Source organism: Xiphophorus hellerii, chromosome 1 (genome assembly GCF_003331165.1).
Source record: "Xiphophorus hellerii strain 12219 chromosome 1, Xiphophorus_hellerii-4.1, whole genome shotgun sequence".
In the NCBI taxonomy this organism is placed as follows: Eukaryota; Metazoa; Chordata; class Actinopteri; order Cyprinodontiformes; family Poeciliidae; genus Xiphophorus; species Xiphophorus hellerii.
In genome coordinates, this window is record NC_045672.1 from 28,464,320 (window position 1) to 28,492,277 (window position 27,958).

Consider the following 27,958-nt stretch of genomic DNA (forward strand, 5'->3'; position numbering starts at 1 on the left):
TTATTTAATGCGAATTGGGTTCAACTAAATGTTGTGGCAGTTCATCTAACTGAATAAGTAAGGCATACCCAGTTTCTCTGCAGCCTTGTTAAAGGGATGCTTGTTATTGTGAAGCTTAGTTTTTTTTTTCTTTTACTGTTGTACATTAAACACTGTACATCAAAGCTGAACATCAAGCCCATTTGGGTCTACAATTAAATTTCAATCTACCAAGATGCTTTAATTATGTTTTTGTATGTAGTGTAGTCCTTTCAAACTTAAATTCCTACATTTGCAAAAACAGCAACTCCCTTTTTGATGCTTTGGGTGTAGTTTCTTTTTAACAGCGCCAGAGTTTTACCTTTGCATTAGGGTGTTGTTAAAATAAAGGATTTCCAGGGCTTCAGTGTCGACCCCACAATCCCCCAACAGCACCAAGCTGATGAATGTATTACCAGCTGCTGCTGGAAGCATAAATTCATCCCTCAAAGATGTGACATATGCTTGAGGATCAATTGTCTTTATCCCTAGAAAACTTGTATTTCTGAAAATCAAAAGAGCATAAGGCCTTACCTTCACACAACAGTGTAAACTCCTCACCTCAGTAATTGTATTAGTGTATAAGAAGCTTACTGTAATTACAATATTGTATTTTTAGGGCAGCAGTCTGGAACATGAAACATAAATCTGTCTTTTCTAAATTAAATGGAGCCTCATTGGAAGAGGAGTAATACAAGAGGAGGACAGAGGGATTAACGTGTAAGTCCGGTACATTTAATATTTACACTGCAATCGCTCAATTAATCTGACAATGTGTTCTGTGCTTAATACCTGAGCTGAGTGGATGTCCTGATTTATCTGTGGTGTGCACAGTGGAGGGGGTAGCCAGTGGTTTCAAAACAGTGACCCAAATGCAACATACCTGCAGTATAATCAGAGAAAACAATGGTTTGGGTTTAGTTTTATTAAAATAAATGTGGTATGCATATTTATTGTCTCTCTTTTCTCTGATACCCATCTATAAAAATCCAGATGCCACCAGTTGTATCTGAAGTAACCAAATATAAAAAAAAGTGAAAATGTGAGTGTATTAATTAATTTCCTCTCAACTTAACATTGAACTACTTTTCATTTTTCTATCACCCCTAATACAAAATGAATATATGAAAATGTATGGTTGTAGCGAGACAAAATGTGAAAAAGCTGCAAGACTTGATGCTGAACAGTACCAGTAAATTATAGAAAAAAATAATTCAAATCTAGTCATGCACATTTCATCAAATGAATCCAATGTACTACATCTTTATTTTTCCTTATATTTAGCTCCCAGTCATCTCAGCAACAAAATTACTTCCTTTTTAAAAGGATGTGAATTCCAGTGCGAGCAAACCTGGAAGGATGGCCGACTTCATTGAAGGGCCAGAGGGGATCAAAATACAGGAAATGAAATCAAACACATGCAAAATGGCTGTACATTTGCATGTAGTTTTTTAAATAAGCCAAAATAAAATAATTTCCTTTAACCCTCCTGTTATGTTCCGGGTCAAATTGACCCGTTTTAAAATTTAGAAATTAAAAAAAAATAAATAGAAGCATTTTTTTTGCATGAAACGTTTTCTATTTGTCTTAATAGGTGCACTCTAGACATAAGTTGAAAATTTATTCATTTTACACATTTGTACCAAACCCTAGGTCTACTTTTTACATCGATACTGTTCGGGTCAATTTGACCCGGCAGTCAGGTTAAAGTGCAAAAAAAGATTTTATAATGTCCAATTCTATATGTTTCCTTGCAGTTATGAACCATATTTCACCACACACACACTCACACACAAACACACGCAACCACACACACACAAGCCCACTTTCTCACTATTCTCTTTACTTCACTAGGAAACTGCGAGAAAGCAGGTGTTCACACAACCTTTGACGGGAATCTTTTCTGTTCCTGTGGACAAACTCCACCCACACTGAGTGGACACTCAGCAGAAGTGGATGAAAACATAAATACTCTCTGCATGACTCATTTATCTTGATTTTAATCAGCGGGTCAATTTGACCCAGAACAGTATGTGTGTCTCAAGTTCAATTATAAAGATCACCCTTTGGTAAAAAAAAAAAAGTATAATATAAAATAATTTACCAAAGGTCAACTTCAAGGAAATTATTGTTTTTTTGTGTCTAGGTTTTTTTCATTGGACATTAAAAATCTAAATTCCATTTTTTATGTCCAAATGAGTAAATGAGCAGGTTGTCGTCATTGATCCTTAATTTCTGAGAAATAATAAAACATCATTGCACAAATATTGATTGAAATGGTTAGTATTGGAGTTAATAATCAGATACAAAAATGTTTTGGAGGAATTTTTTGGTTTCTGACACTATTGCATGATTAAACACTCCCTGGGTCAAATTGACCCACGAACATTTTTGCTGTACCCTAGAAACGAACATAACAGGAGGGTTAAGTATTTCAAAGACCTGGCTGTGAAAGAACAGGGTATGTTAGAGGGTAGACTGTCTTTGCCTTTGATAAAGAATGTTTAGTCTACCATTTAGGAAAATTAGTTTATTATCAATAAAGACTCGTTTTTTATGCTATAACAATGTTAAGTCCTACGCAATCAGAAATATATATATATATTTTTTTTTAGAAATAAAGGTCTAACCACTTTACTCGTGTTTTTTTACAGACTCCATGGAATGATGGCAATATTATGTTTCCTAGCAACAAGGGTAGCTAAACTAAGCTCATTTTTCCCTACAGCATGGTACATGAACATACTTTTCAGCTGGCTAACGCTTTAAATTAATATTCTGTAAGATTTTAATTTCTTCTGTAGACAAAGAGAGATCGGATTTTATTTGATGTAAACTGTGATCAATAACATCTACAGAAACAAAGATTTGAAATAATCTGTGTAATGGATGGAGCTATGCTTTTTAATAATTCAGCCATAATTTTACCAGGAAATCCCTTGAGATAAAATCTCTTTATGAGGGAAACCAACTGAACAGCATACAAACAACAACAAAAAAGGATTAATTTCAATAAGAAATGTTTGAATGAATGCATACGTGCGAGTTTTAGTTTTTGAATTCAATAACTGACATAAATTCATTTTTTTGATTACATTTACATGTGGGGGATACTTAAACGCCCATGAAGGGGATGTACTTAAAGGGTTAAACAGAAGGAGGCGCAGCAGCGGTCAGCTCGTCTGGGTGGAGTGAACTTTAGGCATGTAGTAGAGCTAATTAGCCCAACAGAGAACGTTATGGCAGAGTAGCAAAAGCTCTAAAAGACAAAGAATATCCGCGGGAAAAGGAACAAGAGGCTGTGAGATGATGGGTGATGTGACTGAGGAGTCGCTGTTAAATTATTTCTTCTCTGCCGGTGGGAACTCCGGCAGAGTGAAAAATGCAGATATGCTGAAGACGTTTAAGCCCTTCATTGGCCACAGTGACCCGCAGTTACGCGGTAAGTAGACTGAATATAACATTACTAAGCGGAGACCACCGGGGTGATTACACGGCGTGACGCGGTCGTGATGCGGTCGCGCGGCTTGTCGGTGGAGGATGAAAGAATCGTCCTCCCGCGTGCGTCTGTCTATTCAGGTTCAGTTTATATCTGGAAGCATTTTTGATAGACTATCACATTTATCTGTAATAGGCAGCCTTGTTACGATATTTGCGTCGTTTCTGTCTGTAAAACCAACATCTGGTTAGCATTAAAAAATCACCCATTCACTCCCCCAACTCCTTTCAGCAGGATTTGTGTCATTTCCTTCCACGAGCCCTTGGTTACAACATTGAGGACCCATCAGCAAAATGCAGTGTCACATAACCCCCCGCCGCCCCCGGTTCCTCCCAGGAGCAGCTCTGAGATCATTACAAACAGTACTGATAAAATCTCTGTGCACATATCTTAAGATTATGCAAGATCGACCTGATTCTTTGCTAGCACTGCAGTTCTACTCATTTTTGGACTCGAGTGACTAATGGGTATTGAGTAACTCTTTGGATTTTTCCCGCAAACAGAAACAGTTTAAGTAATAGCATAATTTTTCCAGCTAAAAAAAACAAAAAAAGTTTCCAGGGTCTGGTATGACTGCGTAAGTTGCGGCAGCCAATGTAATGGCTATACTGACCAAAGACAGGGGAAGTGTATTCACAATGCTTGAGCTTTTCCCCATATTGTCACAGGTATATCAGTAAAGCTCAATGTGCTTTTTTGGGATTTTATCTGATGGAAAAAGTTACAGCATAAAGTTACACTTCATTGGGAAGTATGAGGACAGGATGCACAGCTGTTTTACTTATCAAGAGACTGAAATATTGGAATGATCATACCAGTAAGACTAAATTCACAAAAAACAGAATCCAAACACAAAGTAAGAAACTAAACACTAAAGGAATCAACTAATATGGCAACACCTTACTAACAATAATGAACTCATAGAAAAGAACTGAAAACAGCAGGACCTTTTGAACATAATGAACAACGAGATAATGATCAAAACCAAAACAACCAAAGATTGTGACATGTCCACTAAGGTACAAGTTTGTACATGTGACATAAAACTGAAACAAGTATTTTAGTAACTGTATAAAACTGCACATTAGCTTTTTTTTTTCTCTAATTGTGTCAGGACAATTAAAAAAATACTGAAGATGCTTGTTTGGAAGGAATACAAAATAATAAAAACTGTCCAAAAGTAGAAGAGAACAAGAAGAAATCATTCCAGCTGCACAGCATCCAAAGACAGAAGGAGTAACTATCCAAACATTTAATGCCTCAACCAAAAAGAAAAATTATCAAGTCTGCAGAAAGACCAAATCAGAATTAATGTCACAGAATAACTACAACATGCTGTCACTGTGAGTTGCTCAGTCTTAGAAAGTAATTCCAGAGTCAAATTTAAGAAAATCAGTCCACCAGCTACAAGTCTAGTACTATAAAATGACTTAAAAAGAGGAAAAAATGAGGTGTTGCAATGAATCAAAGTGTTGTCATGCCCAAAGTCCAGACCTCAAATTGAGTGAAATTCTGTAGTGTGACCTTAAGAGAAGTGTGCTAAAAGAAATGCCCGCAAACCTTCAGTGAACTGAAGCGACAGGGTCAAAATTCCTCTGCAACATGAGACTTGTAAGTTTACACAGAGAACAACTACTGAAGGTTATGGCTGCTAAAGTTGATTCGGTAATGATTTAATATTTTTTATTTCACTCTGACTGGTAAAACCTAGAATTGAAGGATTCTTTTCTTTGTCTAAGAGTGAATTGGATAAAACAGATGGTCCAGGATGTAGTGCTTTATCAACCAAGACCAGACACATGGCGCTTAGCTCCGATTCTGCAGTGCCTTTACTTTCCACACAGGCTGAAATGAAGACATGCTGGGGTTTTAACCTCCTTAAATGATTATCCAAAGTGACCTTGTGCCGGCAGCATGTACAGTCCAGATGCCATATCAGCAGTGCAGTTGTTGACAGGTTTTGAGCGCTGCCATCTGACATGGCTGTCCAATTAGAAAAAGTGCTTCCCACACATTTTAAGTCTGTCATAGCATGTGGCTGCAGCATTTTATGTTGTAATTGTAATGATAGTGTTTTAATCATAATTAAGTCCATGCATGCATGACTGGATATAGACCCTTTAATGTGGGCGCTTTTTCATCAGCTTGCTAAAACTGGGACATGGTTTGGAAAATATGTGAAGGAGGGGTTTGTTGGATTGTTTGTGGAGACCTTTGGCTAATAAATTACTAGTTTGTGTACTGTGTTACTGCGCTGGGCAGGAGGTTCTTTTGTTGGGACAGATGTAAACAGCTGCTTCCTCTAGATTTCCTGTTGTGAGAGCTGCCCAACTGTCTCGTCGCATAGCTCTCATCAAGAAAAGGAAATGCTTCACATGTCCCGAGATAGAAGCCCCGGTTTACCACAGGCATGTAGGAATACCTATGTTTGCAAAGTGTTCTTAATCACACATCCTGCATAAGTCAGACATATCTGCTCTGAGAGGTAAACAAAAAGCTTCGACTCATGGGCTCTATCCCACAGGACAGATAAGCTGAGGCTTTTGAAATGACTCAGGTTTTTGCCACTGGGCTGCACACAGACTGGACCATTGTTTATGTTGAGTGGGAAGATACTTCCACTCTGTTTAGAGTAAGGGTTGTGAACCCACACAGGCAGATGATATATAGTTTCTTTGCAAAAAAAAGTCACACCATGTTTCCTGCATGAAAACAAGTGCAACCAATTGCCTTCAGAAGTCACCTAATTAGAATATTAGTAATAAACATGTGTGTAATATATTTTTTTAGTCATTATAATTACAGCTGGATGTTTTTAGAGAACCTTATGGAACAAGCAGCACTATGAAGACCAAAGGAACACACCCAGGATATCTGCAGGTTTCCGCAAGTCTAATTGAAGACTTCTTAAGACCTTTTTAATGCCACCTTGAATGAAATTTAAGACAAAAAAACTACAAATATAGGGGATGGTTGTGTAATCCTACTATAATACACTACATTTGGCTTTCTACGGCATTAACCCCATAGTGCCAAGTTTAAATGTTTTTTTGCACAAATGCACCTAGCCTAATATTGGTTGGCAACAAAAGTGAGCCAGTTTCGAAAACAAACGTCATTCCAGCCAACTGGCAATAAATTTATCCATAAATTTATCCTCTTGCAGAAAAGCTAGCAAGAGTTTGATTAGCAGGCAATTAGCTTCAGCTTCAACCGCCTCGAGTCACAGAATGCAACGAAGATGTCTGAGTGCAACTCAAACTTTTGCCTGGCAGAAATGTCCTATGAGAAACAAAAAACATATGCAATTAAATAGTCCTGCCATGGCAAAATTTACGATCTGTGATAAACGTCTTTAAGGCCAACCTACTTTTTAAAATATTAACTCAACACTTTTTAAGGCCTTACTTTTTAAATACATGAATTTAAGATTTCCTATTATGGGGCCCTATTATTATGGCCCCATTATGCTTTGGGATATGAAAGCCAATCTGACATGATAGGAAGACGAACAAATCCCACACTTTGAAAAGGCCTGGTTTAGTCTGGTTTAATGCATATTTAGTAGCTTAGTGTAACAATGGCCCAATCAAAGACCATGTCTGTTGTGTAGAATTGGTATCAATAACTGTTGTGTGCTACATCTTTTCAGATTTTTAATTGTGAAAGTTTTAAAACCGTAAATAATTTTCTTTCTATACCATAATTAAGCATTGCTTTATTTAAAAAAAACAAAAAAACAACAAAAAACAAACAACATAACTTGCAGTTCGTGACAAAATGTAAAAATAGTAAATGGGAATACTTTCTCATGAAACTGTGTGCAGTATGGTTCAACCATCAGTGCAGGTTCAAACTTTTTGACCTCTCATATTTTTTCTGCAGCTAAATACAGAGAGGAATTTAAGCTCATCATCGACCGAATCGCAGTGGTGAAGTCAGAGAATGTAAGTGAATATTTTTACCTTTTGTGGAAAAAAAACTGTCTAGGAAAAAGTTCCCCATTAGATTTGTGAGGAATGCTGACTCAGAACTGGCATATGTTACAACCGAGGAGTTAGAGGATTTAGTTTTAGGATCAGTCGTACCCTCAGTGTTTCCTCTTGAAACTGCAGCTACATTTTTTATGCTTAGAAAGATTACTTTTTAGGTAATGTGTTCCCATGATGGTCAAATAAAATCAGGAGGACTTGTTATTATATGTATGTTTGATCATAAACAATTTTTATTTTTAAGTTTTTACTTTTATTTGTTTTATTGTATTGATTTTAATTCTTTATTACTATTTTTATTTTTTGCTCTGGAATTGTATAAATAGTATCCTTGTCATATCTCTTTGTGAATAACGGAGCCTTAGACACACATAAATATATAACCATAGGTTTGTTTCATACCTGGAAATATCTAATTAGTTTTATTTTAACTTAAACAGATAGTTTAAATTTTTACATTCCCAATAGAAAACATACAAAAAGCTAATCAGTAAAACAGCCAGTGGCACAATTTACTTGTTCAGGTCAACTTTTAGGTGCAAGTGGTTGGTTAATCTAGTCCTATACGTCCAGAAGACATAAAGCAGAATTTCTAAACATCAGAAATGTGTCACATTAGGCCATAACTTTGTTTCTCTTCAGGTGTCATCATATATGTGGAGAACGTTGTTGACATTTCAGCAGGCAAACGGACTAAACGGTTTTCACAGAAGCTAGTAGGGTGGTGTTTAGCATTTTTAGTGTTTAGTACTGCAAGTAAATATTTTCCCAATATTTTTCAGTCTTACAGTTGAGATTGATTTTGTTTACAGGGATCACAAACCTCACAAGGAGCAGGATTAAGGAAAAAATGAGGAAAATGTGTTTTGCAACAGATATTGTTATTGCAACTTAACATATTTACAGTGTCATGCAACTTTAGTCTCTCATGTTTGTTCCAAATGAACCTTTAGTTGTCTGAATCCTTTATTATTATTATTTTTTAATTTGGGTCACTGCAGTGCCAAATGGAAATACCTGACTGTTGTCCTGATTTGTTTATATATGAAGCATGTTTTCTGGTCTAGAAATTTTATCTAAAAACACAGTTTTCCAATATTATAGTTTGCTTTTCCTGTGTAATTTTTGCATTACATCAGTCACAATTCATTGTGTCTTTGCAACAGACAGAGCCTCTAGCAGACAAGGCTTCTCATCATCCTTTTTAAAGGCCTGTTGCACTGTTTAACCTTCAGGGAGAGAAATATCTCGTCCTAAAGAAGAAGTACAGAAACTTGCTGCAGGAGCGAGACACCAGACATCATGAGTCAGACGGAAACGCTCAGAGAAATCAGAGCCTGGCCAGAGTCACAGCCGCTCCGCAGTGGGAGGCGATGGACATCCTGACATCATCTCCTTCCAAGAAAGAAGAGCAGGACGAGCCAATGTCATGTGGAGAGCCTGATGAAGAGGTGAGTTGTAGGTTATTGTTTAAATTAAAATGTTCAAAAATAAAATGAATGAGGTGTTACGATGCAGGACCAATACTGGGTTCTGAAATGTGCTTTAAATCCGCCATTGGTGCAGCTCTGCATGTGTCTACTTTATGCATTTAGTGTGAACAAAGCCCACATTGTTGGTGCATTCAGCCTTTCCTTTCCAGCCTGTGCCAGCCTAATGAATGAATGTTTGCATTGACAACCACTGATGGAGAGAAATGAAAAGCTAGTTTGCTGTGGTGAACCCAACATAACTTCCCATAGAAGAGACAGGGTCAAAGATTGTAGGCCTTAACATAAAGACCAGATTTGTTCAGCAAGGTTTCATTCACAGTTGTTCCCTGAAGGTATTTTGCATATTATTTTTGGAGTACCGACAAACTGCCATCATAATTTTGGAAGATCAAATCACCAGTGTGCTGCCGGTAAAGTGTCTTCACACATGATTGTTCAGTATGAGTACTAAAGCAAACATCTGCTGGCCACACCCAGTTTCATATTAAACAAAGAGCAAATGAAAATGATGACGTTGATCCAACTGAGTGAACACTGTAGTCACACAGCGGAACGGAGCCAACCATGCATTTAAACTGCATGGATGTCATCAATTCTAGGCATTTAGAGATGCGTTTAAGCCATTTCTTTGGATGAAATCAGTTAATTACAAAAAATAATGTATTAGAGCTTCTCTCTACCCCACAAAGGTTCAGCATTCTGCACACAAGCTCAAATACATAAATATGTTCCCTCTAATATTTGGTTGAAATTGGGGGTTGGAAACCGGTGGAGTAGGAGTGTATTTGGTGGTCTTTGTTTTTTTTTTCTTCCTCTTCCTCTTTGTCTGCTTCTTTAAGTGAAGTAGAAGACATATAGGGTGTTTTTTTATAATTCTGTTTGTCCTTCTTTCTCTCATCTATTCTTATCTTTTTTTCCTTTTTACCTTTTGCCCCACCTCTCTTCTTTGTCCTTTTCCCTTTATTTTTCTTTTCCATGTTCATTGTATTTGAAATAAACCCAAAACATTTTCTAATAATTTGTTTTTCCTCCAGTTGAGTATTATAGCTAAAGCCGTAATGCTCCACTTGTGAAAGTAAATCTGTTGGGATTCTCTTTGGCACTCAGGCAACAAGAATTGTTGCACTCAGGCTGCAACTTCTGCAACTTCTGTAGAAGTTGCAGAAGTTACCCTGCAACTTCTGTCTTGCAGAAGTTGCAGGGTAGAACTGCAACTTCTGTCTTGCAGTTCTACCCTGCAAGACAGAAACATGTTAGTAGTAAATAAATAAATTTGCTGTGCAGATCACAGAATAAGCCTTAATTTACTTTTTTAAAAGCTAAAAGTAGTCTCTGATTGTGGTGCAGATTTGCTTTGTGTCTTGCATTGCGTCATTGTTTACGCTGAATGTTCTGTGTTCTAATGTAGGAACAGCAGGCTGGAACAGACAGTGTTCATCACTTTTCACACCCACCTTCTGCTGCCCACATCAATGATCCCTCAGCACTAAACAACGGGGAGGATGAGCTGGACAGAGATTCAACATCAAAGGTAAAAAGTAAATGGTGTTTTAACCCTACAGATGCCAAAAGTACCACAAAAGTCGACTTCTACATGCTGTTTCACTGTGAAAAACATGCCGATTTGTGTGGTTAAAATCTAGCCTGTTTTAGCTTAGCAAAAGTGTTTGATCCCAACACTATTGTGCGTCTTAGAATCAGACAGTAATGGGGGAACATGATACACCAGGGCATAAAAATAGGATTGGTATTGCTTTAAGTGCAGTCATTAAAGTATCCAGATAGCGCTATCAATCTGTCCGAGCCTGGTGAAGTTTTCCCATCCTGGGTTCAAAAATCCCAGGCTTGATCTTGGTGATGTCAGTTTTTTTAAGTTCAAGCTTTACAGTTTTATCCCTAGCAGAAACCCAAAGATCCTACTTTTTTATGTGATGCCAAATAAATCTTCTGGTGGCTGAGCAGGCACAAACAGAATTCATTGGGTGTGGTTCTCTTCAGTTGTCCCTGGAGGGAAACAGGAGCTTGTGCCAGACTGAGAGTCCAGCTTTACCTCCATGTACACTACAAGCACACTTCAGATTATGTTTCTAACTGACATAATGCAGCTAGCTGTAACTATGAACCTCCCTATTAAGTTACTTTGACCACAAATCTTTTGCGCTTTCACACTATATAGGAACAAAAGGGGAGTGGCCTACAACATGGAGCCCTCATCTGCACAAAATTGTGTGGGATTTTCATACGGGAGAAATGTAGTGCTTTGTATACATCACATTTGTTGCACATGCCTGTACTACCCTGTAATGTTCAGAGTGATTATGGCTTTATGATAACTTCCAAAGGTGGATCGGGGTATTGGTGGCTAACTTCAACCCCCATTCTGGGTCAGGACCTTTTAGTTGATCATAATTTTTTTTAAAAACTCAGAACAAATCATCTGAAAAGAACTCATTGCTTAATCTATAAACATTTTTACTAGGGTTTCCTTTGTTAATTTAATGTTAAATCATTGTCAGAACTCCCTTTAAAATATGATTAGTACTTAGCACAAGGTGACCACTGATCAAATGCTGAATTGTCTCTGACTGGAACCATTTTTCACCTTCAAACGTTTTTATTTGCAGTATGACGACCAGTGGTGGGAAGTAACGAAGTACAAGTACTTCGTTACTGTACTTAAGTACAATTTTCATGTATCTGTACTTTACTTAAGTAGATTTAATAATGGGTACTTTCTACTTTTACTCCACTACATTTTACAGTAAGTATCTGTACTTTCTACTTCACTACATTTCTACAAAAGTGTCGCGTTACTCGTTACATCCAAGTCGCACTGCTCTCTTTTTGTCCGTTAAAATATGAAGTTCAGGGACTTTAAGGTGGCGCCGTAAAATCCAAGCAATAACGTGACTTAGTGTCTGTTGTCACCCATCGCCTCCCCCTTTACTAGCACGCGGAGCTCCAGACATGCGCAGTGGTTTCCTCTGAGCGAGAGAAGATGTCTAACTAATCGATAATAGCTGCATAAATCATAAGATATGACGACATGTAAAACCAGCAGCGCTTCGCTTTCACAGACGGTGGGACTTTGTCCAACTTTTAGCGTCACTTGGAAGGAAAGCTTAAAGAAAGGTAAGATCTGTGGACGTGATGCTAGCAAAGCTCATGCGCTGAATTATTGTGTGGATTCAGGAACGATCCGATTCTTCTGGACGGATCTTTACTAAGGTTGATGGGACTGAAGCCTCACTGAGAGCCGTTCTTTGTTCTTGTATACACTGCAATAGCTATATATAGCTATATATATATATATATATATATATATATATATATATATATATATATATATATATATATATATATATATATATATGTGATATATATATATATATATATAGAAGCCGTTGATAGAAGCCGTTGTGATAGATGTAGCAATACCAAGCGACTACAACATCAGGAAAAAGGAGCACGAGAAACTAGAGAAATACCAGGGCCTCAGGGAGGAACTGGAGAGGGCCTGGAAGGTGAAGACCACAGTGGTGCCTGTGGTCATCGGGGCCCTCGGGGCAGTCACCCCCAAACTGGACCAATGGCTACAACAGATCCCAGGAACAACATCAGACATCTCAGTCCAGAAATGTGCAATCCTTGGCACAGCCAAGATACTGCGCAGAACCCTCAAGCTCCCAGGCCTCTGGTAGAGGACCCGAGCTCAGAGGATAAGAACCACCCGCGGTGGGTGAGAAGGGAATTTTTTATATATATATATATATATATATATATATATATATATATACATACACACACACACACACACATTTATTTAATTGCCGAATAAGTAAAAGTTGAACGTATGAACACAGAGCATGCTCATTGATTGATTTTGTCTCCTGTCATGGTGGCAAACATGCAGTGGGAGGGAGGATGAGAACAGTCATGGTGCTCCTTCTGCTTGTTGCGCCGTTGGACAGTGTTCATAGTGTTGTTGTAATGTTACAATTACAACTGTAATTGTAACATAGCAATTACAGTTAATTGCTATGTTTCATGGTTTAATGGTGCAGACAGTTGTGGTTTCTGACATGGGCAATATGGGCAACCGCCCAGGGCGTTATTTTTATAGGGATGGCAGGCGACCTCTGCGGATTGTAGCACAGCGATGAAAGCAAAACAGAATGAAATGAGTTGTAATTGATACTGGTTAAATATATTTCAGCTCTAAGTATTTATATCTAGGTGTTTTTATGGAAATGTGGATCTTTCAGATCAATCTGAGAACCAATTTTGATAGGTGCACTTCATTTTATTGTGTCATGTAGCGCAGGGCGCTGGTCTTGGTCTCGTGTTCAGTGGTCTTGACTACAACTCTGCTACGTGGCTCCTCGATTGCATGTCTTCCCCCCCACACCTTCGTTCCATCCCCTTTCAGTTGGATTTCTTTCTAAATAAATGTCACTAATGAAGTTCATGCTACGTTAGGACAGGAAATAAGATGTTTCCATCCCTGAAATTATGATGCATAGAATCACATATCTAAGTCTAAACTTTTACAGAGAATAAACACAATAAGAACATGTTTAATCTGTGACATTGTTTATTAAAATGGCACATTTATGATGTATTCAAATTAAATACTATCGGCACACTTAATGATATTAGCGATTAGGTTATGTATTCAGCAAGTACTTTTACTTTTAATACTTAAGTATTTTTAAAAGCCAGTACTTTTTTACTTTTACTTAAGTAAAATGTTAATGTGGTACTTTGACTTTTACTTGAGTACATTTTTGCCTGTGTATTTGTACTTTTACTTAAGTACATTTTTTGAGTACTTTCTCCACCACTGATGACGACCACACTTAAAATATGAACTTTTGATTGATGTTTGTTCTATTTATTAGCCTGGGCATCTACATTTATTAATTGACCTGTGTTACTTGCATGTCTTGGTGCATGCATGCCAGAGTTAAGCAATATCTAAAAAGATATGGGCAGAAATGTGGTGTATTTTAATTCATAGTTTTTGTGCTGATAACACTGTGAAATATTTCAAAAACATCTCAAAACAACATAACACGTCACTAGAACACAGAAAGCTCTACAGGATGATCGACTATTTTCACAAAGGTTCTCATTACATAATTTCTTGGAAGTATTATGAGCTGACATCATCTTTCTCAAATTTCTGGACTGCAGTGCACATGTCCAAACAGCTAACACCTGGACTGCGTTGATGTTGGTGGAACTAAGAATACAGTGACTTTAAAAATGACTCGTCCCTTTGGATGGTTTACCCTTCTATTCAAATTAATCATGATTAGCAAAATGTGGCTTTTTTGGCAAATAAAAAGACAAAAAAATATTACTGTCAAATTGAACTGTATTCAACAAAAATAATTAGATCAAATAATTAAATAAAAAGATTTAACATAAAATAAGTGATTGCAAAAATATTGACCCCCTTTAAATTGACTAACCTAATTCATCAGAGGTTCAGATAATTGGTGCTACTATTTTCACAATGAGTGAAAGGCAGAAAATACAATGGATTTAGCAAATTATAGGGAATCCTGGAGGACAATTTGTTTCCATTTGCACTGCTTCGGAGAAGCAAGACAATGACTTGATGTATCCAGCTAAAGCTACCCAGAATGGTTTGAAGAGAACAGGATGAATAGTCTAGAGTGGCCCAGTCAAAGCCCAGACATCATTTTGATAGATAATTTGTGGCTGGACTTGAATAGGGTTATTCACAGCTGACCCTCATGATACCTTACAGGAAGAGAGGAGTAAAATTGCAATGTCCAGAAGTGCAAGCCTGAGACTGCAACTAAAGTTGCATCTGCTACTAACATTTATGTAATAACTTACTTGATGTTGCATATTTGTATATAATTGTATTATTTTATAGAAATCAATTTTCACTGTGACATTCAAGGATTCTCTAAAAACAACATTTTGTTGATTGATTTGTAAAAACAATAAAGAGGGTAGTACATCCTAGAAGGGTGATTCCATTTTATAGTGCTTCTATTATTAACTTAACTTTGCCAGTCAAAAATGTAAAGTTAAGTTACCAATCCATTGGTAGCTTCTAGCATCAATCTAAACGTATTTGAGGCAAGAAAATCCTTCACAGCCCTGAGTGATTCCTTGTTTTACCCACCAGGTGGTGCCAAGTAAATTACCCAGATCTTTATACTTCAGGATGTTGTAGCAGAAAGTGAGGAGACTAAGTGTGGATAAAAACTGAATTTAAATGAAGCTGCCCGTTGTTATGCTAAGCAGCAGCGTTGGTGGAGCGCGTTAGAAAGATAATAGCCATTTGTGCTCATTACTGCAAAGAGAATTGACCCACAGAAAAATAGCATGTGGCTTTCATGACCTTCACAGTGGAAACATTAAACATGCTGGACTTTGTTAATATTACTCTCAAACTGGATTAAGTGTGTTTATCAAGAGTATAACTCACCACCTTAACTGTTTAAGGACCTGCTAACTCTGCTTAGACTGAGGTCATTTATATATATCAGTAGGAATACAACATGATTCAAATTTACTAATTAAAATATATCATTAGATGTTTTGCCTATTCAGTAACAACATTGCCTAAAAGTAACAAAGATAGATGCTCCCATAAAGATTTGTCACTGAGACTTTAAAAGGTGTAAGCGAAATGAAACTAAATCCAAAAAATGAAATCTTAAAGATTTTTTTTTCATGCTTTTTACTAATGTTCTTTTGGGAGTTTTCATGCTTGAGACTTTTTGAGTGCACAACAAATAAAATCTATTATACACAATTCTGGACACATTAATCTAAAACACACATTTTGAGTTCATTAACTTGACAAAAATCAATGCCATAATAAACATAGTAAACTGCTTTACAACAATGAAACAAAACAGCAAAAGTCAGACTTTTGTTAAAAGATTTCTGTGGTCATGCACTATTTATATAAAATGATTTGTTTTACAAACACTGGTAACATCTTAAATGTGTAATTACAGAACACGCGTAACTTACATCACAGCAATTGTAAACCCACTAAAACTGTCTCATGCATTTTTTTTATTTTAAATGTCTTAAACTTATTTGAAAATATACCAATTATTTATTGCAACGTCAAGTTTCCTTTTAAGTCACATTTTATATATGTAGCATTTCTATAACAATTGGAGGTTAAATAGTAACTTGATTATGTTAGGAAATGGCACTATGTGCCTGAAAATGCATAATGCTCCCCACTTTAATAAGTTAAAACTTTTTATGAACACAATTGGTGTCAAGAAATCACCTAAATATTTTACATTGAGCCTTGAAAATGTATGATGGATTATTTTAGTTTTGACAATCTACATCAAATAGGAGCAGAAGTTATTCTTAATAGCTGATGACAACATTTCTAGTTTTAGGCCAGAAGCTGTTGCGGTTTTAATAAAATGGGAAAATGCTGAGAGAACATTTGAGCCCTCTCCCTCTTTCCATCCTTTCATGACCACCAGTGTTATTTTGTTTCTTCTGCCTGTTATTACTGGTCTCTACCAGAAGGGATGAAAAAAAGTACTTGTCAGACTGGAAAGGGCTGGATAAATACCGAGCCTCCACTTTTCGTGTTCAGAATGCTGACATGTGGCAGTTGGGGTGGCAGACATTAAAGGACTCACTGTTTTACCGTCATGCGTCTGTGTGATCTGAGAACAATTTGCGAGTTCCTCAAAAGAGTCGAGAAGAGAAAGAGAAAATTCCTATTTCCCATAAATCAGCCTAATGACAGTTTTATGAACGGCTGGCGTTTTCTCTTGAGCTCTAAATGGATGAAAAAACCTTTTTGCCTTCTTTTTTCTTGTTAATTATTAATCGGGTTGTTATTTATTACCGCCTAAGTGTGAAAGCATCACCTCTGTCTCGCTCTCTCATTACCTCCCTATCTGTCTGACACCCCTTTGGTCGCATCACATCAGCTGGAAAACATCACAGCAATGTGACCAGTGTGTGTCTGCCCCAGGACAGTTGAGCTGTGTCAGAGATCAGCTTTTTTTGTCACAGATGAGTAATGCTCTGGTTTGGTTTGTGTTTTCAGTCCGAGTCAGAACATGACGAGGAGTCCACTGGCAGCATGGGCTCCGCTTCTGTCGCCGTAAGTCCCTGTAATGCCTTTTCCATCATTCTTCCCTTTGCTTAATATTTACCAAGGAGGTAAAACATACTAACAGTACAGTTCACAAAGTCAAAGTTGCTCTACTTTTGTCTACATTCAGAATGACCTTTTTAAGGTTTGCCTCTTGCAAATAAAACCCACCTTATCAGTGGTGTTGGTCCCCGTTAAACAAATATGAGGAGTGAAACTTTTGAACTCAGCGGAGCGTGATCGTGGGTGTCTCCCACTATGTGTCAGTTGGCTCTGCCGCTTGTAGGAAATGGATTAGAGGTTTGTGGTCTCAGCATTGTCAAAAAGAGTCCCCGACAGGATGTGTGTTTCTGTTGCAGCTGGATCCTACAGAGAAAGAGTGGATCTACCACGCTGCCAGCGCTCGAGTGCCTGACCTCTCGCAGTTGCTCATGCAGGAACCCTCACTGGCAAATAAAAAGGTAGCACCTCCTTATGGCCTGGCTTATAAAGAGACACTACAATAAATCAAATAAATAAAACTTTGATTCTTTGTTTTGGAAGTATGAGTGTAACAAGGTAACAAATTTTGTGATAAACAACAAGCTGCAGTGATTGGTCTGACAAGAAGGATGTACAGAAAACATTGAGGTAATAGGCCAGATTTGCAGAAAAGTTACAATGACTGGTGAAAATTGCAAGTTTGTGCAAAATTTGTGACTGATGAGTGAATTTGCAATAACAGGAGGGACTGACTAGTGCATTTTAATCACATACCAGCCTAACTGTGGCTCAGAAACTGTTGTTGTGTAAATATAGGGCATTCTATTCAACATTAAATTTGGAATTTCTACTTGGAAAAACAAAATTCTGACATTCTTGCTTATGTGAACCTTTTCTGACTGAAAGTGTAACGCATCTACTTTACCTTGTAGATTTATATTTATAGATTTGCGTTGTTCTGAAGTTTCAGTACATAAAGGTTTAATATATTTGATTTATATGGTTTTTCTGGTTTTTAAGTTATTTAATGAATCAAGTAACTAAGTTCAGTTTATTGAGTGTCTTTAGGTCATTGGTTATTAAAGTAGGCACAACATGTCCCAATAAACTGGCAGATGATTCTTTTTCCTGCCTGAACAAATTGGGTATGAAACAGATAAAATTGCAAATGTGAGAAATACAGATGGAATGAAATGATCATACACATCTCTTAAAAAAATTAAATTGGTGGATATGTGCAATTTGATTAATTTATGGTTGTTTATTTTTGTTTGTTTTGTTTCTTGAAACCAGGACTTCACCTCTGTGAGTATATTGAGGGATTTTTAGCATGCTGCAGAGTTATTATCATCTCTGTTCTGGATTCTTGTTTAACCTGAAGCTTTTCACTCCCACATTCCGCTGCATAATGGCTGCTGATTGTGACCATAACCACTGCTCTCAGGGGGTAAGTTCCATCCATAATTAAAAAAAAAGGCCTCATCTGTTCAAGTTCACTTTCTACTGTCTTTAACACTTTTCTCCAGTCTCAAACCTGCTCTTTACTTATCCACCGCCAACAGTCTTTCTCCTCAGCGCTTCTCAGAGCATCCAGATCACGCATTTCAAAGGTCCACTATCAAAAGGATTATGAAAGATAGCTTTTTAGCTCCTGTGGCCCCCTGACAACCTAAATCCCTTTATTTGTCTCCCGGTGCGCTTAAGAGATTTGAGCTCATGTTTGTTGTCCCTCCCCTCGTGTCACAGTTCTCACACCGTCCTGTGGCCATGGCAGACCACCTTCTAAGAGTCGCTGTAAGCCTCTGCCATCTCCACCATGGACAAGATAGCTCGGCTGCCATTGAAGTGTTGGGAGCTGGGGAGGCGGCGGGGTGCAGATTAAGGAGAGTCTTAATGCCTCACAAAGACTTTGCCCATTTAAAGATAATCTGAAAGTAATAGAGCAGGCTGGGATTAATTGTAGAACAATGCTGCATGTGTCCCTGGGAAGGTGCTAAGTCCCCCTCAGGACTCTTTGATGTTTCAGCCCTCAACCTGACACTGCTCAGCAGAGGTGGAGATAACACAGGGAGATACCGAAAATCAAAACAGTAACCAAAACTCTCCTGAACAGAACCTAAAAACTAAGAAATAGAACATTTGACCTGATGCTATCACTGTTAAGTTTTATAGGAAGGAGTAACAGTCCAGCACAAACTTGTACATAATTGTCAAATAAAAAGAGCAGAATATATTGTTTTTATTTAACTTTTTGTCATACATGTATATTCAGCTCACCTGACTTCATGCTTTTAGATCCAGCTTTCATTACAAATCTCACAGCTATAGGTCTATTGGGGACTCTACCAACTCTATGGGTATAAAAACTTTGATTTTTGATCAGTCTTTGCAAAATCTCTAAAGCTAAGTCAGATCTATGACAGTGTTATTGGAGCCATTGTAGATAGAAAAAAAGATGGAGTAAATATCCACCAAAAAAGCAGACATTTTGCAATTAATCTCAGAAATCTTCTAGGAAAACAACAAGGAAATATCTGAGGTCCAAAAGTTGAAAATTTATAACAATTTGTAACAATTTATAACTGAGACATTTTCTAGAAAAATTGTGCTTATTTCTGACATTCAAAAGTTAAAAATATGCTTAAAAAACTCAGAAATTTTGAGATCAATCACAGGTTTTGTAGAATTTTTTTTTTCTACAAAAAAATGTATCGAAATTTTTTTGTATAAAAATAATTTTTTGCAGAGTCTACAAATTTTTTTATGTAGAAGAAAATTGCTGACTTACCAATTTTGACAAGTACCAATTTTTTTGTCTGTGAAGTCGCTAAATGTAGCAAAAAAGGCAACAGTAAGGTGACCTTTGTTAACCATGAACGTGCAGATGAGTCCTGAAGTGATTCAGCTCTCTTGGAAGAGCAAAAGGTGACAGTGACCGATTGGCTGCATTTCCATTGACCACATAATTGCACAAATTGGAATTGTGAAAATAAATTCGCTTAAGGGAAACATGTCAGTTTTGAAAAACTCACATTTTTTTGACAAAAAAGTTTTTGCGCTGGGATGAGGTTGTTTTTCACCTGTATCGAAATTTGTGTATTTTGCAAAACTGCAATGGAAATCCATTTTTCTCATCACATGAGTCATATGATCAACAACCAAATACAGTTTTTTAATTGTGAATAATTTTTTATCCCTTTTGATTCAAATTCACAATTGTGCACTTTTTTGTGTTGGTTTATAAATACTTTGAAGTTTGGAGTTATTTTGTAGTAAAATGTGAAAAACCTCAATGAGCACGGATATGTTTTGGCACATTTAAGGCTTTAAGGTGGACCAACTTATCTGATCTGAATTTAGTTCTCATCAAAGTTTCACCATATTTTTCTTTTCCTCCATGTGACGCATGCCTACGTTCCTGCTGTGACGGACTTCCTCCCACAAACAGTTTGTAAGTACATCACCTCCCCATCAATCCTCTCCATCTTTCCTCCACATCCAGACCAGACAGGTCTTTGTGCTTCTGTCACTATGAGTCCTCTTTGGCCACCACTTTCTTCGTTGGGAGACTCAGTGCTGCCCCCTGAGTGATCCGACAGCTGGGTGGGGGTGGGAGTGGGGGGAACAGGAACAGAAACGAGGGAACAAGCATCCTGTTTTGGGCCTCATACATCATTCCTGCTCACCGGGAAGCCCAGCCAGCTGCCTGTCAAGCAGCACTTTGGACGATCTGTCTTCTGATGTGACACTGAAGATCAGGAGATATTCCAACCACACTGCGTCTGTCACAATCTGAGCTTCTGACGCGTCAGATGGAGCCATACGAAAAACTAATGTTTCTGTTATTGGCTGCTGGATGAGCCTGTTGTACATGATTGCGATCTGAGGTTGTAAAGAGAAAACGACTCGTTCAGACAGTAATAAAAGAGTCACTAGGAACACACAGGAAGGTAAAATAAGAAAAACATCTGTTGCCTCCGTTTTTATCCCATTAAGCTGCACACAGTGCCTATAAAAAATTCTCACCCTGCTGGATGTTTTACCATTTTTATTGCATTTACAAATGAATCAATGAATACGTTTTACATGCATGGGATCATACAATATATTTTACAGTCTATAATAATGAACAGAATGCAGTTGTACAATATTATCATTGGATTATGAAAACAAGCTAATTGTAATTGTCCTGAAGGTTAGTACCTCTGCTTCTATGGCAGAATGATGTTTTCTTTAATCTAAAAATTGTAATCTTAGGTTAAAGAGACAAAGACTCAATTTCAAGGCATTAAATTAAAAATACTCAAATTTCTTTTATAGCAACATAGTTACTTGATTGTGCTATAAAATGGTTCTATGTGTCTGGAAAATACTAATACTACCCCTCTAAATAAGTTACTGCCTTCATCTTGTTTGGTGAATAAACTGTGGAGCTGTTTCTCAGCAGCACATGCTCAGTAATAACTAGAGGTCAAAGCTTTTTCATCCATCCACTGTTAATATGCAATTGTGAAATGGTTGCTGTTTGATTTGCTGTGTGAAGGGTCAGATGGCAGAAGGGATGGATGTGGTTACTGAGCTGACATTTGCACCTACACAGATTTCACCTGTTGATAGCCCATAATTACACATCTCTGAGTGTGTAGGAGAAACAGGGGATCACAGCTGCGGTCCAGCAGGTGGACATGGTGGAACTCGTGTTTTCACTCTGCCTTATTGGTTCATGTGTGTTTTTATTTTCACATCCAAGCGTCTTTGCGCGCCGCCGTCTGGGTGTGTCTGTTGTGCGAATGGAGGCTCGGGTTTCCGTCCTCGACGTGTGCTGACAGTAGTGCTGTGATGTCTGGGTAGGTCTCCCCTCCCCGGGGTCACACTAACATCATCAATCTTTCCGTGTGGTGACAGGCGGCCAGGCCCTCCAACTGTGAGCACAGTGCTGTGTTGTTTTGTAATTAGGCTGCGTTAGATGGCAGGAAACCTTCCCCTTTTCTTACCGCTCCTCCATGCATGAACTCCTCTCTACATACACCTGGACCTCTGACCTCTGACAGCCAATAAGAGGCATGGCAGCTTGTAAAAATGCTACAACAGTTGTTATATGAGTAACACCCTTTTTTTTTTTTTATCCCTATTGCAAACAGACCGCTCTGCACTGGGCCGCCAAACACGGCAACGAGAACATGGCTGTTCTAGTGGCTGACGCTGGAGCAGATGTCAACACTAAATCTGTAAGTAACATTTTTAGAGAGAGGTTTTAGGTGGATCTCTTTAAACTTAATGCAAATCTATTAAAGTAAATGGCTTTGTTTGAAACAAAGATTTACAGACTATTTTGCTCTTTACAGGTCGTGTGCTACATAATGCAGCACAAATTTCTGTCTCTTCTTGCAATTTTATGTGGTAGAACAATGCAAAATAGTACATAATCATGAAGTGGAAGAAAAATTATCCATGAAATAAATTTCTGAAAAATGTGGCATACATTGGTTCACAACCTCTACACTGATATCCGTGGTGGGCACTGCTATCTAAAAAGCTACTTATTATCAAAGCAAAGCACTAATTATCAACATTAGTTCTGCTAAAGCTAAATTATTATACAAACAAGCTATTTAGTGGAAGCTAATGCTAAAGCACTAAATTCGATCATGTTGTATCGTCCTTCAAAGGATCAAATTTGTTATTACACACTTATCAACCCTGTTGCGCTTCATGAAGTGTTTCTGTGGAACAAACCTGCTGATTTACCTAACTGCTAAAGTTTCTAAAACATAAAGAAAAAAAACTGTTCTTTAGATTTTTTTTTTGCAAAAAAAAAAATTAGAGGAAGCTAAATGTGCTAAACATTTTCAAAGTTAGCAAAAACGCTAAAGCGATAAACAAAAAAATATGTTCTGCTCTTGGCTCATTTGTGGATTAGCGAAACTGTGGCCAGCAAGTAAATTTGTTAGACTCTAACTCTAAGGTAATAGTCAATAGTTAATCATGTACTATAATCCGCTTCCTGTTTTTGGAGAGTTCTTCGCTTGCATTCACATATGCATTCGAACCGCACCAGAGGTCACTTCAACTAAACCAAGACGTAGGTTTTTAGGCCTGACCAGAGTTCACTTTTTTGGTCCATATTAGAGTTCGGTTGCACATTCACACCTCCCAAAATGAACCAGGCTTTCTAGTCAAACAAACTGATTAAAGTGGACTAAACAGGACTGGTGTGAATGCACCATAAAAGACTTACTGATTCTGCAACTGCAGCAAAATGTGGTTATAAAATGAAAAATTCCAGTGGATGCCATATTTTTCAAATATTCTAATAACAATTGATCATTTTCCTTTTGTAACACAACTATTTTGTATTTTGCATGGATCACATAAAAAACTATTAATTACACGGTGGTTGTAACGTAGCTATATATAAAAATGTTAGTGTTATGTTTACTTTTGCAAGGCACTGTATTCACTGTATTAGGGGGATATTTCCTGACAGCACAACAACCTTCAGGCTCCAAACATGCACTTAGTCACACAACCACAATAGATTCCTTGGTAAACATGCTTGATCTCCTTAAACAGTGGAACAATATAGTGAGTGTTCTGCTGAGGTCAGACTGTACAATATTAATTCCTGCTTCCCACCTCAAATATGAAAGTCAAGTCCAGGCTAAACCGTTTCTCTACGTCCTGCTCCTCACAGCTGTCCTCTTTTACGATTGGTCTGATTGGTCCTGCTCACTCTAAGGTTATAGTTAATATTTCATCATCTGGAAACATGCAAATACAAGTGAAAGTCTGCTGTTTTGGACACTAAAAGTGTCACTGGAGCTTTTTCTGATCGAGGCAAGGCAAAAGCTAAACTTGCACATTTCCATGTATGAATAAATTCCATAATTTAATTTAAACTAGTAGTAAACTAGAGTTAGCGGAAGATTTCAACATAACAAAAACAAAATTTTCCTTGCTAGTTTTATAGTTTATTGAAAGAACAAAGAGCTACAATAGGGTGACTTAATTATTAAACATAAAAGGTTTTTATTATAGTTTTGACTAGATCAGATTTCTTGCAGTTACATATCCAATACCAGAAAATCAGATGTCCTAATCTGAGCTAATTAAAACCAATAAAAAAGTCAAAGTAAAGTAAAAGAAAGGAGATGTACTTTATTACATCAAAAATTAACAGGATGGCAAAATATATATATTTTCCAGTTGTATTCAGACTCATAAAGCTGTAAATTCTTAGAAGATCACAAATAACCTAAGCTTAGATTAGATTTCTCTTTCATTTTTTGCTTTTTTCAAACTCGCATTGTAATTTCTCCAAGAAAAATGTGAAATAGGTCAAATTAAGCTCCAGTTTTAACCTTTTTCCCTGTAGAAATATAAATTTAAAGCAATTAATACACAGACCTTTATGTTTAAAAACTGACCATAGCTCATTCTGCTATATCAGATTAATATTTACGATTTTTAAATATTCACTTCATCCTGTGTGCCTGTCATCTAAAATGTGTACACACAGTTTGTTTATTTTCACGCTTTTTGCACCGATCTAATTACGGCACTCTTCTCTCTTGCAGCATGTGAGTAACCAGCCTTTCATCTGGCGGTGACGGGGATGTGCAGTACAGTAGGCCGTTTGACTTGAAAGGTTGCTGCGGTGCCCCCGCTCTGTCCCCCTCGTCCCCTGTGTGATGTAATGCTCCTTAAAAATCTCTGTGAAGATCCAGCTGTGCAAATGGATTACAGCAGAGAGCAGTGGGGCCGCAGGAGGACGCCGCTAATAAATCATGTCATGTCATGTTAATTGTCTCCCAAAACAGAGCGCCTGTTTGCCAGCATGCAAGTCCACGGCTGTGCAATTTTCAGCGAATTACTGAGCAATTATGTTTTTATCATTATCTAGTGTTTCCATAACCTTTCCTAATTTGTATCTTTTTTTTCCATGATGTTTTCATTGGATGCCTTTGGACATGGGAAACTCAAGGGGGTAGGTACTAAAACCTTCCATTACTTCAGCAGAATTGCTCTCTAAAACTAAAACTTTAACCAACTGCTGTATTTAGAGGTTCTACATTTTTAAAGCTTCCTTATGAACATTTTTTAGTTTTTTTTCTTCCCTTGCAGGGATACACACCTCTGCACATTGCAGCGTTGCATGGTCATCATCACATTCTTGATCTACTCATCGGAACTTATGGTAAACATTTAACCACACTTTAAATTGTGCATTTTTTATATTTCGCTACAATGTCAGTGTTGCCTAACCAGCTGCTCGGCATCGGGTTCCAGGAAGTGTTGTTTACCTTCAGATCTCAGATTGTCACAATAAGCCATTGGTGTAAGGTGTCAGTAAAGTAGATTATCTGTGGCCTGTCTTTCCTGACCGCTCTCTGTGTTTTGGGGATTTCTTTCTCATGTTATCAGGGGCAAAAGAAAACGTCCGAGACTACAGCGGCCGTCTTCCCGGCCATTATCTGAACATCAAAGACCCTGAAGGTCCCCAGGAGGACTGCGACCTGCGTGAGTGTTTCGTCCCTTTTTCCTGGTGAACTCTTTGAATTAAAAACGGCTTTGAGTTTTAATACTTATAGAGATCATCTCAGGTTTTTCTTAATATTTGTTTCTAAAACGTGGGAGATTTTTTTGTTGTATTTTTGTCCTTAAACTTCAGACAAAGCTGATGGTTTTGTGAGATTTTTTTGCCTTTGCCAGTTGAATGACAGCTCACAGTGAGAGAGGGGAATCATTGTCTTATAAGTCTTCATGTAAGGAAATATTATTAAAAGGAACTGGAATTTTAATAAAAGTGTGACAGAATTTTTTTTAGATTTTGAAACATTGACATTTTCTGTCTTGATACCAGAAATTGGTCCCTGTCCACATGATGGTATTATTTTAAAATATGTTATTTAAGATAATTTTTGTAGTTTACATTTAAATTTATTTTGATTGCAAAGTAACTCTGATTTCTCAGTGTTGGGAAACTTGCTTGAATTCACTGGATTATTTGTAACCTGACGCTTAAATTCTTTCTTATAAATAGTTTATTTAATTAAGAAGTCAACAAATGATCTTGAACTTCACCTAAAACAACAAGATAATTAAGTTAAACCAATTTAAGATAGAAAGCATCTAAACTGATATCTTAGAGAACATCTATTCCTGATTTTCATCATTTTGAAGTTTCCAGTTTGGCTTTCTGCAGACGCCATTTTGAGTTGATATATTTGGCATTGTTTAAGAAAATTTACAAAAAAACCTCCAACACTCTGAGCAGAGCAAATTAATCTCTTGAGTTCATAATATCCATTATATGAATTGGTAAAAATGTTGCTTCTCTGAAAGTAAAACCAGTAGAAACCATCATGAAGCATTTTAGTAACATCACATTCAGAATCCTGACGGATGGTAGTTTCGTTTTGATACTGTGGATCTCCATCAACTACGATCTCTCGCTTTTCACGGTTGCAGAATTTCAAGTCGCTCAGGCCAGGGAGAGGAACAAGAACAGGAAGTTGGTGTCGTTGTTTCACTCCAAGAAGAAGTGGGGCTCAGCGGAGGAGCTGGCTCCGATAGAGGAGGAGAGGACAGCGTCGCATCAGCTCGCCCTTCCTCCTTTCAGGCCCAGAAAGTTCTCCCGCTGAGGAAAAACACACATTTAACTGTCCTTATTCACACACACACACACACACACACACTGACCAAACAGTACTGCATATAATATGAGCAGATGCATAACCTGGAAACACTTAATAACACAACTAGAAGGCAATATGGACCACAGATGCTGTAACGTAAAGTACAAATTTGAAAGTGCTGCTTTATTCATATGTACATTATGCTATTCACTGAAGTATTTTGAAGCTTGCAAAGTTTTAATGAATGTTACTAAATGTTACTTATGATGTAACGTGTTACAGGGTCACATCAGTTCAGGCTGCAGGATTCTCAGAGCTTAACATTTTCATTTAGTGTAATTTGAGAGAGGTTGGAGATGAGTGGAAAACATTTAGTTACTGATCATGTTCTGGAATTTAGTTTTCTCTGCAGACGCTAAGTAAGGCTGTCAGTGTTTTAGTTCCTTAGCTTGTCCAGAGTTCAAAATCTGATCAGGAAAACATTTTCAATATATATATATGTTTTTTATTAGATAAAATTTGCAGGGAATTAGGGATTGCAGAATGAATGATGAGAAAATGAACCCACAATTCTGTTAAATGTATACTAAACAAGCTTGTTGCTATTTTAACCACTCATTAAAATTTTTGTTCCTAAAAAATATGTGAACATTTGGCAAAAGATAGTATCCACTTATAGCTTTAGCCTTACAACTTGCTAAGTTAGGAATTCATAACCTAAAAAAAATAAACCTTTGGTTTGTGACAACATGTCAAAAATGCTGCTGTCACAAGGATTAAACCTGCTCCAGTTTTTATTAAAGACAAAAATGTATTAGAGTTAAAACATTTGGAGCACCATTACAACCTTGAAGTGGTATAAAGAAAACGTCTTCACCAATTTAACACAAAAAGGCAAAGTGGAAAAAATTCAGTCCTACCTTACTTTAATACTTAATCTTTTTTAAACTTTATTCTAAATATATTTTTAAAATGTAGCCTTTCATTACAATGTAATAAAAAATATTCCACAAGAACAATCCTAACAACTCTGTCCTCAGGCACAATGAGGAAGCTAATTCTGCCCTATGAGTCATTACTATAATTTCATAAACAAGAAATTTTATTTGGGACAATTTTGGGGAAACTTTTCTGATCTTTGCAAATTGTTGCAAAGAAACATGTAGTTCAGAGTTTTCAAAGACGAGATTATTGAAAGTGTTGCA

At 37.2% G+C, this 27,958-nt stretch overlaps 1 protein-coding gene across 2 annotated transcripts; it reads left to right on the plus strand.

Moving 5' to 3' along the window:
• The first annotated feature begins 3,173 nt into the window (after nucleotides 1-3,173).
• LOC116717211 (ankyrin repeat domain-containing protein SOWAHA) lies at nucleotides 3,174-27,841 on the plus strand. 2 transcript variants are annotated; one of them, XM_032558437.1, is made up of 14 exons: nucleotides 3,174-3,460; nucleotides 7,403-7,464; nucleotides 8,745-8,960; nucleotides 10,411-10,533; nucleotides 17,086-17,142; nucleotides 17,493-17,594; nucleotides 18,409-18,420; nucleotides 20,564-20,566; nucleotides 22,257-22,343; nucleotides 24,693-24,695; nucleotides 25,100-25,102; nucleotides 25,240-25,312; nucleotides 25,540-25,635; nucleotides 26,587-27,841. In XM_032558437.1, exons 1-14 carry the CDS (start codon nucleotides 3,325-3,327, stop codon nucleotides 26,757-26,759), a joined length of 1,146 nt encoding a protein of 381 aa, XP_032414328.1. In that variant the 5' UTR covers nucleotides 3,174-3,324; the 3' UTR covers nucleotides 26,760-27,841. The 2 variants fall into 2 exon arrangements, with proteins under 2 accessions (XP_032414328.1, XP_032414320.1); XM_032558429.1 differs by lacking the exon at nucleotides 20,564-20,566 and adding an exon at nucleotides 20,627-20,632 and having other exon boundaries at nucleotides 3,175-3,460.
• The last annotated feature ends 117 nt before the right edge of the window (nucleotides 27,842-27,958 follow it).